This window comes from Alnus glutinosa, chromosome 11 (assembly GCF_958979055.1).
Source record: "Alnus glutinosa chromosome 11, dhAlnGlut1.1, whole genome shotgun sequence".
Taxonomy (NCBI): Eukaryota; Viridiplantae; Streptophyta; class Magnoliopsida; order Fagales; family Betulaceae; genus Alnus; species Alnus glutinosa.
Window position 1 is genome coordinate 4460275 of NC_084896.1, and position 11238 is coordinate 4471512.

At 38.8% G+C, this 11238-nt stretch overlaps 2 protein-coding genes across 2 annotated transcripts; one reads left to right on the forward strand and one right to left on the reverse strand.

Moving 5' to 3' along the window:
• Nucleotides 1-887: 887 nt before the first annotated feature.
• On the forward strand, nt 888-2384 carry LOC133882841 (probable aquaporin PIP2-8). The gene is made up of 4 exons (XM_062322062.1): nt 888-1303; nt 1384-1679; nt 1783-1923; nt 2037-2384. Exons 1-4 carry the CDS (start codon nt 1015-1017, stop codon nt 2154-2156), a joined length of 846 nt encoding a protein of 281 aa, XP_062178046.1. The 5' UTR covers nt 888-1014; the 3' UTR covers nt 2157-2384.
• A 2303-nt stretch (nt 2385-4687) lies between these two features.
• LOC133882931 (uncharacterized) lies at nt 4688-8389 on the reverse strand. Its single transcript, XM_062322172.1, has 6 exons — nt 8262-8389; nt 7479-7643; nt 6635-6831; nt 6238-6478; nt 5248-5384; nt 4688-5110 (listed from the first exon to the last, which is right to left on the reverse strand). Exons 2-6 carry the CDS (start codon nt 7600-7602, stop codon nt 4883-4885), a joined length of 927 nt encoding a protein of 308 aa, XP_062178156.1. The 5' UTR covers nt 7603-7643; nt 8262-8389; the 3' UTR covers nt 4688-4882.
• Between the last annotated feature and the right edge of the window lie 2849 nt (nt 8390-11238).

Here is an 11238-nt window from a genome sequence, read left to right on the forward strand (position 1 = left end):
GGATGTGACGATGACTTGCAATAGATTCATTCATCAATCATCATCATGAGTTGTCTATAGAATTATTTTCCTATATATCTATATATAATTTTGAATTAATTTATTGGTTGATTCCTTATGATGAATATCTAAATGCTCTTTATCTTTTCAGACTTCCCTGTCAATTAATGTCAAATTTAAACCGTCCAAAAGCCTAAACATATTTTTATTATCACAGTTATCGTGATAGTTAATGGGACAAAAATTTAATAATAATTATCTTAAATTCAATAATAATTTAAAAGTTATCTAATATTTAGACTATAGAAAAAAAAAGGACACTAGCCCTCTTTATAACATTATCTCAAACAGTTAGTTTCCGTATAACAAAAACCCACAAAGAAGTAGCCCCCCATCTTGAAATTAACCCAAAAGGCCTTTTTATAGTGTTGTAACATGCACTAGTGCCCTTGATTACCATTAACAAACACCCAAAAGGCCTTTTTTTAGTTCTTTAAAACCTGTCCGGCTGGAATTAGGGGTCCCCCAAAAAGTGAAGAAGGGTTGCCCTAAAGAAGAGGTAAGAGGAGAGAGGAGGGCAAAAAGACAAAGAAATAACCGTTGTAGCCTGTAGGCGTGGCGTGGCTTTTGGTTGGATGCCAGGCTGACGAATGAGCCATGAGCCCTACAACCCAAGCGATCGATGATTAACCCTCACATGGGCTCGCTGTACACCTCGGGTCCCACTCCAACCCCTCTCTAAACCCTAATCCTAATCCTTTCTGTCAAAAAAGACTCATTCCTATTTCCCAACCATTTTTTTTAAAAAATATTTTATTGGCACTACATTATATTCCCAAAATGCCCATTGGCTTATCCATAAAATGCGCCATTCCCCCTGCCCTTCTCTACACTCTTTATAACTTTCTCACCCTCGCTCTTTCAGCTCACAGAGAGTTTTTGAGAAACAGACAGAAACGTACACAGAGAGAGAGAGAGAGAGAGCTTCACAGAATCACCAGGACTGTGTGAAAGATGTCAAAGGAAGTGAGCGAAGAGGGGCAGAGCCACCACCATGGCAAGGACTACGTGGACCCTCCACCGGCACCACTCTTCGACCTGGGGGAGCTCAGGCTCTGGTCCTTCTACAGATCCCTCATCGCCGAGTTCATCGCCACCCTCCTCTTCCTCTACGTCACTATCGCCACTGTCATTGGGCACAAGAAGGCCACCGAACCCTGCGGCGGCGTGGGGCTTCTGGGTATCGCTTGGGCCTTCGGTGGCATGATCTTCGTCCTTGTGTACTGCACCGCCGGTATCTCTGGTAAAATAAAACCCCATACCCCTCACTGCTTGAAATTTCTCTCTTTTTTCTTTGAACTAATTTTGCTTGTTGCTATATAGGTGGGCATATTAACCCGGCTGTGACGTTCGGGTTGTTCTTGGCAAGGAAGGTCTCGCTGATTCGTGCTGTGTCGTACATGGTGGTGCAGTGCTTGGGAGCTATTTGCGGTGTTGGGTTGGTTAAGGCTTTCATGAAGCACGACTACAACAGGCTTCAAGGTGGAACTAACTCTGTGTCTGCAGGGTACAGTACTGGCACAGCCTTGGGTGCTGAGATCATCGGAACCTTTGTGCTGGTCTACACCGTTTTCTCAGCCACCGACCCAAAGAGGAACGCTCGTGACTCTCACGTGCCTGTATGTAACGTACCCTTTAACTTTTTGTTGCTTCATGTTCAAGTTTCGTTGCTTTTTTTAGGCCATATGGTGGTATATGGTTTTCATGTTTGTCTGCGCGCAGGTTTTGGCTCCGCTTCCTATTGGGTTCGCTGTGTTCATGGTGCACTTGGCCACCATCCCCATCACTGGAACTGGTATCAACCCAGCTAGGAGCTTTGGAGCTGCTGTAATCTACAACAATGGCAAAGTCTGGGATGACCACGTAAGTATATATATACACAAATTTTGTGGTTTTTTTTTTTTTGTTTTCTTTCTTGTTTTTGAGTTATTAACAAAAATAGGTTATATATATATGTGATGGGTGTGGGCATGCAGTGGATCTTCTGGGTTGGCCCATTTGTGGGAGCGCTGGCTGCAGCGGCGTACCACCAGTACATACTGAGAGCAGCGGCGATCAAGGCTTTGGGATCCTTCCGCAGCAACCCCACCAACTAAAGAGACAGACAAAAAAACCTCAACTTAAAAAATTTCTGATGTCTCTCATTTCTCTTTCGCCCCTATTTGTTTGTTTGCGTGTATGAGATCGAGGATGTTGATGATGATGACCCTTCTTCTTCTTTTCCTTGTTTTCTTTATAATTTAATCTTTTATTGTTAGAATTGGATGATGTGTATCATATTATTATTGTTCAATGACTAGTGGTGGTGCTTCTCCTTTTTTTTATTCCCTGTTGTTGCACCTCTCTCTCTCTCTCTCTCTCTCCAATCTTCTCCCTAATCTTCTTTCGTTATGCCTGTTTATCAGAGCACATGTCGCAAATCGACAAGAACTAAATACGAAATTAATTGATTAGAAAATGATTTGAAACCAATTCAAAATTCTCTTGACAAGAAAAGGATTTTTGAAACCATTTTAAATTACCCTTAATCTTTGCCAATTTAGCCAAAACGTTTGAGTAGTAGTAAGCAAGCCATTGGGAACCTTGGATTCCGACTAGAGTGGGGTGTGCAGTGTGCTTGAAACCAGCTTTTCTCACACTCTCGAAAGGTCGCCTTGACATTCTGGCAAGACAAGTGTGTCCGCTTTTTGGACTAAGGTCCAACCAATGGGACGACGAACCCAGAAAAAAGCAGAGAAATGAAAGCCGGATGGGATTCGAGGATGTGCCAGTACCACACCCCCACTGTCACGCTTCTGAGGGCCACGTGTCATGGGACCATAGGATCGCATGTCATGGCATCACATGGGGTGGGTGAAGTGGGTAGGGTCCGCTTCATTCATCATCAAAAACCGTATCAAAAGCTTAATTAAAAAAAAGAAAAGAGAAAAGTAAATTTTAAAATTTGCCTTTATTTATTTTTAGCACATAAAATGGGGGAAATCTTTAATACAAATAGGTCGTTTCTTTGAAGTCTGTCTCTTAAAGGTCCTCGAAGGGTCAAAATTCAGGCTGACAGTGGTCCAGTACCCTTTATCACGATCACGAGGAGGTTTTCCTCGCTACCATTCAACTTTGCTTTACGACCGGGATTGGTTGCAATTCACTTACCCGCCGGCTCTAGCATGAGATCAGAGGTCCTCAATGGGCTCACCTGTCCGGCAAGGTGTCTGGACAACTAGAGATTTTGCTTGGACATGCATTTGGGATCTCTGTAACACGCCTGTTATTCTCCTAAGAATTTAATCCAGAAAATAGAAAGAAATTGAGAATGGAAGTAGAAGAAACCAATAAAATGAGAGAACTTTATTAAAATGACAAATTCGAGATAGCTAATCTTTGAGTTCTTGGCAATTCAAGGAGCCAAGGCCTCCAAAGTTCACAATGAACAATCTTACAATACAGAATACTTTTCACTCAGCCTTTCCCTCTCTTTTATACAATTCAAGACTCAACTAACCCTATGCTTCAACAATAAAAACGACTAACTAAATACCAACTGCCTTTCTAACTACTAATAGACCACTCAAACGATAATAAGGGTCCGTTTGGGTTTGCGATTTCAAAAAGTACGATTTAAAATCACGATTTTAAAATGTGCGATTTGAAAAAAATGATTTTTAATTAAGCGTTTGGCAAAATCGCAGTTAAGCGTTTGGCAAAATCGCAGTTGAGCATTTAAAATCGCAAATTAGCCTTTAAAATTTCGCGTTTTCAAAAAAGCACCATCTCACCTGCGATTTAAAAAAGCAGATTTTTTTTTGCGTTTTCAAATCGCAATTTTTAAAAACACAGTTTCCAAACGATTTATGTTCTGCGATTTGATTTGAAATCGCACTTATTGTTTACGAAATCGCAATCCCAAACGTACCTTAAGCCTTCTATTAGCTTCTAACTTCTTCTTCCAGCTAGGATGAGCTTGTGTCAATCTCTCCCAATTGGCTGATAAATTGAACAACCAAATGCAAAATTTCCAATCCTTGCTCGTTAAAATATTCATTAAGTTATTGAATTTACATCTTTTTATTATTTCTTTAACTTTTGAGATCAATGGTGATTTAACATGATAGCCGGTCAGCTTAGGCGCAACTTATATTGTAAAAGGTCCCACGAGGGGCAGGTGAGAACTAAGGTATGCAATAGGAAATAGGTTACATTTTTAAGAGCTCAATATAGCTTTTTTACTCGAAGGTGTGAACAATTCGTTTGTGTTTTGAAAATGATGCTTCTGAAATTTCAATGGTATGCAAAATTGCAAACCCATCTAATTTCCTGTCACATTTGTAAACTGCGACTCTGTTTTTTTCTTTTTTTTGGACGTCCCTCATGGTCGTCACTAGGAAGGAATTCCAGCCGCTTGAATGTCAACTCAAGGATTAAGGCCCTGGGTAATTTAAGATGGGACATTAATCTTTCTTTTAAATTGACCAAAATCTAATTACCTCATTGCTAAGCGCATGGAACATGGTCAATGATGGGTGTCATCAGAAGCATTCACATATGTAGGGATACGAGATAAAACTTCAAATGTCAAACACGTCGTACACAACATGGAAATGCTGTAACAGACCCTGGGGCTGGAAGGCGGTTCAAATTTAACTGGATTTCATTTGAAATTTTTGCACGAGTTCAATCCATCCAACTTCACTATTTAGTTTAGGAGAACCTGATTTCCCACATTTCAGTCAATGGAATATCATTTAATCCATTGGGCAGACAGAAAGAGTTGTACACAATAAGACAAAAACATCAGAATACAGTTCGTTACTGTAGGCAATTACCTTTAGTCAGGCAATGCAGTTCCTCGCTCGAGATTGTTTTTAATCTCTAGTGTGTATTTACCAAAGGCTCGTTCAATCTTCTTGTTGAAATGCTCATTACGGTCGTTGATCGAGTCAATATCCTTCTCCTCATGGAACCTCCTCCTCCTGCTAAATGACTTGCGTTTCTCATCCCGGTCCTTGAGTTCCTTCACCATCCTATCAATCTTTTCCTCTGAGGTCTTTGCTGCCTGCGAGATGAAGGAAAAATCATAGCTTAAGTCCCCTACTATAAGCCAGATCATTTTTTTTTTTTTGGGTGAGTTACTATAACTCTATAAGCCAGATCTACCACAGGAAGCATTGCATTTATTCAACAAAATTGTACCTTCCCATATTGGAGACTTGAAGCATCACGGTAGAACTCTGGATCAGCTTCTTTCATTCTGTTATATTCTTCCAAATCGACCTCAACATTCTTTGTCCGCTTTTTATAGGCATCGTACAAAGTTTTCTGATTGAAAACTGTAAAAACAATATGCGTTAGCTTCATTCTCAAAGAAATATATGTTCCCTACATCACTCATGTTCCTTCAAGTTCTTTTTTGTTAAGTATCAATTTATGTATTTTAGAGAAGAAAAAGAAGATTAAGACATGATTCTGTAATCATCAGACTACAACAAATGTAACCTGTCTAAACATTAACAAGAGGTAATGCCATCATTCTGATATTGTGAAGTTAAAGACTATAATTCCAATGCAATTTCAATTTGATAAAGCTCCTAGGACGAGCAGCAGAATTCCTTGACTGAGTTCCTCAATCTACGTCCTTCTAATGGTGCATCCATGATGCTAGAGAAGTATTCTCATGCGTGTGTTTTTTTTTCTTTTCTCCTTTTTTTTTTTTTTTTTAATAAATTTATTTATTTTTAATGACAAGAAACCCCTCCAAGGTAGGGCCATTTCGTGTACCCACCCCTATAAGGTAAACCTCGGATCCGTATAAAGCCCCCACTGCACACGGATCGGATAATACTCTGGTTTCACCAGCGGGCTGGCCCCAAAGAATTATTTGCTCTCAAAGGGATTTCAACCTTAGACCTCATGGGACTATCACAAAGACCAATGCCTTTACCATTTGAGCCAACACCTTAGGGTTACGTGTGCCATTTCTAAAGCCCATATAAATGTGTCCCTATTCTATAATCTCAACAAGCAGAAACAACTTGATAGTAACACACATTTATTAATTGTGTTCACAGCTTATTATTTGTTCCAAGATTCATACAAGTCAATAAAGGTAAATGAAATTTGAGTCTGTATGAACCTAAGGCAGACATGCATAATTTAAAAGCGTAAATTTATATATAAACATACCATCCCAACCATAGGGAGCAGGATCCTTCTCCCATTTCTTATATTTTGATTCTGCAGCCTCTTGTGTATCTAGCATATAAGCCTTTGTCATATCCAGACCATTAGCATCTAGAAGTTTGCCAATTTTTTTCTTCCTCTCGTCAATCCATTTTTGCTTAGATATACCCCTCGACTCAGTTGGAGCTTCCATTCTTTTCTTTTCAGCTGCTATTTCTTTTTGATTGTCGCTTTTTGCCTTCATCTGCCATCACACAGCCATAAGCCAATTTAATTTCAAAAGGTTTATAAATAATTACAATAGTAAACATTATAGAACTATTCTTTTTTTTTTTTTTCCTCTTAAATCCAATCAATTTTAGAACACGAGCTTATTTATTAAAGCTAAAGACAACCTCACCATCTTATTTCTCAACTCCCACAATTTCTTCTTCCTCCCTGTGAGTTTTGTGACATCTTCTATGTTCTCCTCGACAGGATAGTCTTTATCACCATCAGCATGATCTTCAAAATCTTGTCTGTCATCATGAAGATCCTCATCCTGCTCTAGAGCACCAGAGTTGGACTGACCACTCAAACCACTAGCTTGCACTACATCTGATAGAAGTACCAAGGTTAAGGGACGTAGAACTCCATGCAATACGCATAATGACATAGCAATACATTATGGTTAAAAACCTAGAATCTTGCAAATGACATACTATACTCGAATATCAATTTAGAATCCTAAATGTGAATATTTTAAGAATTAGGCAATGTTATAGACTAAGTGGGGCAGAGCTCTAGATAAAAAGAAAAATAGAGAAATACTAACAAAATAGATAACTAATATAAATCCCTAATCTGCCTTGAACGATGATAAAAATTTAGACACTTATAATGTCCCAAAGAATGGGTCCCACAAGGATCAGATCATGCAATCAGCATAGCCCTTAAACATCGTGAAGATGAAAGTATACCTAATTTTTCAAACAATACTGGGCTGCAAGGACCAAGAAAACATTGACAGGTTCCCTAAGGCAAACCTCAAAAACTAAACTACAACAAAGGTAGTGCTGAAAACTCAAGGAAGCTTTAACCCCTATAACAAAAGTAACGCTGAAACTCAAGGAAGCTTTAACCCCTAGTTACCGATAACCAGAGGGGAAATCTGGAAACAGAGAGACAAATATCATAATGTTCAAGCTCATAACGATTAGAGTTACTTAACAATCAAGATAGAAAATAAAGAGGATATAGATGACCTGCTTCCTTTTGCTCCATCCAAGCCTTGGATTCAGCAATGATTTTGAAGCAGTATTCACTGCATTCATGATAAGGATTCGATGCATTCCTGCAATCCCGGTGCACTCCTCTTTCGTCAGTCATCTTTATCCTGCGCTCACCTCCTACTATACCACTTCAGTTACCTGAATAAAACAGTTCAATCATTAAATCTTTATTCGCATTCGTGTAACCAAAACCCACCACATAGAAGAACTCTTTCCTAACCAATTAACATTATAAGTCGAAAATTGACCATGCCGCAAGGCTTCAAATACTACGTTCTTATTATTTCTAAAATTCAATCTTGAATTACAAAGGGAGTTCCAATTACTGCATATAAAACTATACATGTGCGTGTGCTTTTTTACTATAAACACTATAAGGCTGTCTTGAGTAACAACCATATATACGAAATCGCACAAAGATCCGAACAATTTCACTAATCCTGTGTTCCGTTCCAGGGAAAACCGAAAGGAAAGAGCGAGAAAAATTCGAAGTTCTACAAAATTCCGCTTTCCAATACCCCAGGAAACAAAGAAACAATCAAGTAAGCATGTAAGACATTTGAGCTGACTATCTTATTCAATTACATAACCAAAAAGAAACAGAAAGATAGAAACTTCGTTTCCCCCTTTATTTTCCAGTCTTTTCCCAGTGACCAAACAAGCATTAAAAACTAAAAACCTAAACAAACCCTAGAAAACCAACTTAAATCTCAACAAATAAATTGCCTCGATTGCACAAAGATGAAAGGGACGAACCTGTGAAGGAAATTTGCTTCGATTACAGAGCGCGCTCTCTGGAAGTTTTGTTTTGGAAAAGAGGAATGAAGATTGGGAAGTGAAAATCGCGAATTAGAGGAACGTGTATGGAATTGTTGTAATTGCTGCAAAATACTGGGGCTTGTATAGTATAGTCATTGAAACTTGGAACACTTCGAGTTGGGCCCTCGGGTCGGGTTCTACGTCCAATTTGGGTACAACCATTTTGGACCGTTCTTGGAGCATTTCTATTGATATAAATTTAGAAGAAAAATGAAAAATCAATTCTTATGGTTTACTTGATTTACAGTTACAATAAATTTAGAGGTCCTCGAGTATGCCAAAAAAAAAAAAACAAATCACTCCCTGACTATATCTATTTAATTTTTAAACCAAATCGCAGAATATAAATCGTTTGGGAACTGCGTTTTTAAAAATTACGATTTGAAAAAGCAGAAAATCTGTTTTTTCAAATTACAGGTAAGATAGTGCTTTTTTGAAAACGCATAATTTTAAAGGTTAATTTGCGATTTTAAATGCTAAACTGTGATTTTGCCAAACGCTTAACTGCGTTTTTAAAAATCATTTTTTTCAAATCGCACATTTTAAAATCGTGATTTTAAATCGCACTTTTTAAAATCGTAAACCCAAACAGACCCTATATCTATTTAATTTTTTTTATTAGTTTTTTTATGGGTTGTTATAAATAATATCAAAATTAAAGTAAAATTATTTTAAAGACTATTTCAATAAAGTAGAAAAGTTTTAAAAAGTGGGAGGTGGCTTTTAAGGTGTTTTTGAAATGTTGGTGGTTAAAATAAAAACATAAATTTTGAGTTCAAATCCAACTTCTATAATTTATTTAATTTTAATTAAATATTTTACGTATTGCACCTCACTTGTTGATAGATGATTTCGTTTAGGAAGTTGATGAGAGTGAAATATAATTGCTTGATCAAAACTATTGAGTTCTACTGTAAGTGCGAATAGAAAAATTGAAAACAGAGGCGGTTGGCAATTTGGGTTCACCGGTCGGGTTCGTGTCAACCCGACTGACCCGATTACATAAACGGGTCTGACACGAACCCGACCCGATTATTAATCAGGTTGTGACACGCGACCCGAACACGACTCGATTAATAATCGGGTAACCCGAACACGACCCGACAAACACGACTAATAAACGTGCCACCCGTTTACCCGACATGACACGACCCGACCCGACCTGGCCCGACATCAATTTCAATTGTTTCAACCTTCAATTGGTTTGGTGTGACATCCGAAAGCAATTTATTAGTACTTAGAGAGGAATGGTTCTTTCTTTCACATTACAGTGCATTTCACAGGTAAAATTTATGATCCAGATCCTTGGTTGCATACACAAGCGTAGATATATGAATTCACAATCCAAATATAGAAATCATCAAATCAGAAGGAAGTATAGAAAGCATCAGCTCTATATATATGTATACTTCCACAGCTAGCAAGCTGGTCAGCACAATATAATCATGTGCTCCATTTGATTCCCATATTCTGAGTTTGAGAAGCGAAGCAGTTGAGGAAGAAAGAGAAGAGACGCACCTTGTACCAAGTGACAGAGAGAGAGAGAGTAGAACCACACAAAAACAAAACAAAACAAAACACCAATCGATCAAGCCATAACCGACCCTTACCACCGAAATCAACACCCAAAAATCCCCAAATCAAAAACCTTAATTCAATTCAGTCCTCTGACTCTCCAACCGAAACAGGGGAAGAAAAATCAAATTAATAGACAACCCACAATATTTTCCTTTAAACACCATTCGGTTAGAGCTTCTTCAACCAACCAATCAAACCTAAATCTCAAAAGGAAACCAAACCAACACCCATACCTTGAGGAGGAACTGAAAAGTTTGGCGTAGAAAGAGCCAAAGAGGGGGAAAATCGGAAAACTGAAAAGGCCGGATCACGAATGGTTGACGGTCGCGCCGGTCGGGCGTGCGGAGTGCGGCGGGCGGGCGGGCGACGGGAGGGCGGGCGGAGTGCGGCCGGAGGGCGACGGGCTAGGCTAGGGTTCCACCGTTTCGGCCCTTTCTCACTTCTCAGAATCTCAGTTTCTCCTTTCGGGTTAGTCGGGCTAGACTGTTAGAGTGTTAGACAATTAGAGTTTTGCCGTTTTGGAGTCTTAGACAGTTAGACTAGTTTTTTTTTTTTTTTTTAACTTAACCGGGTCAACCCGATTACAGTAAACCCTAACCCTATTTTCTCGTGTCGTGTCGTGTTCGTGTCGGGTTCGCGGGTCGTGTCAAAAATTCTCAACCCTAACAGAGGGGATCTGATTGCCACCATTTAGTTGGGAAGCAAGAAATACAAGAGGGGAAAAGATAAAAGATGAGGAATACAAATATGTTACGATCTCAAGTGTTTCACATTGATTGAGTACAATATTTTTAAAGAGTGAATTCTATCTGAAATTCGTTATAGGACTTAAGAATAGAATAGAGATAAAAGATGAGGAATGCAAATAAGATGGTAGTGTATAATGAGGAGAAATGATATTTATGCTCCGTTTATTTCGACGTAAAATAATTTTTATAGTAAAATATGTTCATCGAAATCATTTTTTCATGATTTCTCAGAAAATATTTTTCGGCGTTTGGCTTGTAAGAAAAAATACCAACGGCGAAAAATCACCGATGACGAGATTCCGTCACTAGCCAGCAAGATTCTGGCCACTTACACCGGAATCCGGCGGCAATGGCCAGATTCCGATTAGTTTCGTCGGAATCTGGCACAGTACGGCTGAATTATGGAGAAACTGACCAGATTCCGACCGTACTAGCTAGATTCTAGCCAAAATGACCAGAATCTAGCACAATACAACCAGATTCCGGCAGTAGATTTTAGCTACCAACAACCCAGCGGTTGCGGATTCCCATAAATGTGCCTTCAAGAATGAAAAGTTTAAATTCAAAAAACGATTTATGTTTACTTT

Coding starts and splice junctions, on each gene's coding strand:
- LOC133882841 (XM_062322062.1), top strand. CDS start 1,015: ATGTCAAAGGAAGTGAGCGAAGAGGGGCAGAGCCACCACCATGGCAAG. Junction 1,680..1,782: donor CTCGTGACTCTCACGTGCCT/GTATGTAACGTA, acceptor GTCTGCGCGCAG/GTTTTGGCTCCGCTTCCTAT. Junction 1,924..2,036: donor GCAAAGTCTGGGATGACCAC/GTAAGTATATAT, acceptor GTGGGCATGCAG/TGGATCTTCTGGGTTGGCCC.
- LOC133882931 (XM_062322172.1), bottom strand. CDS start 7,602: ATGACTGACGAAAGAGGAGTGCACCGGGATTGCAGGAATGCATCGAAT. Junction 6,832..7,478: donor GATGGAGCAAAAGGAAGCAG/GTCATCTATATC, acceptor TACTTCTATCAG/ATGTAGTGCAAGCTAGTGGT. Junction 5,111..5,247: donor CAAGTCTCCAATATGGGAAG/GTACAATTTTGT, acceptor TTCATCTCGCAG/GCAGCAAAGACCTCAGAGGA.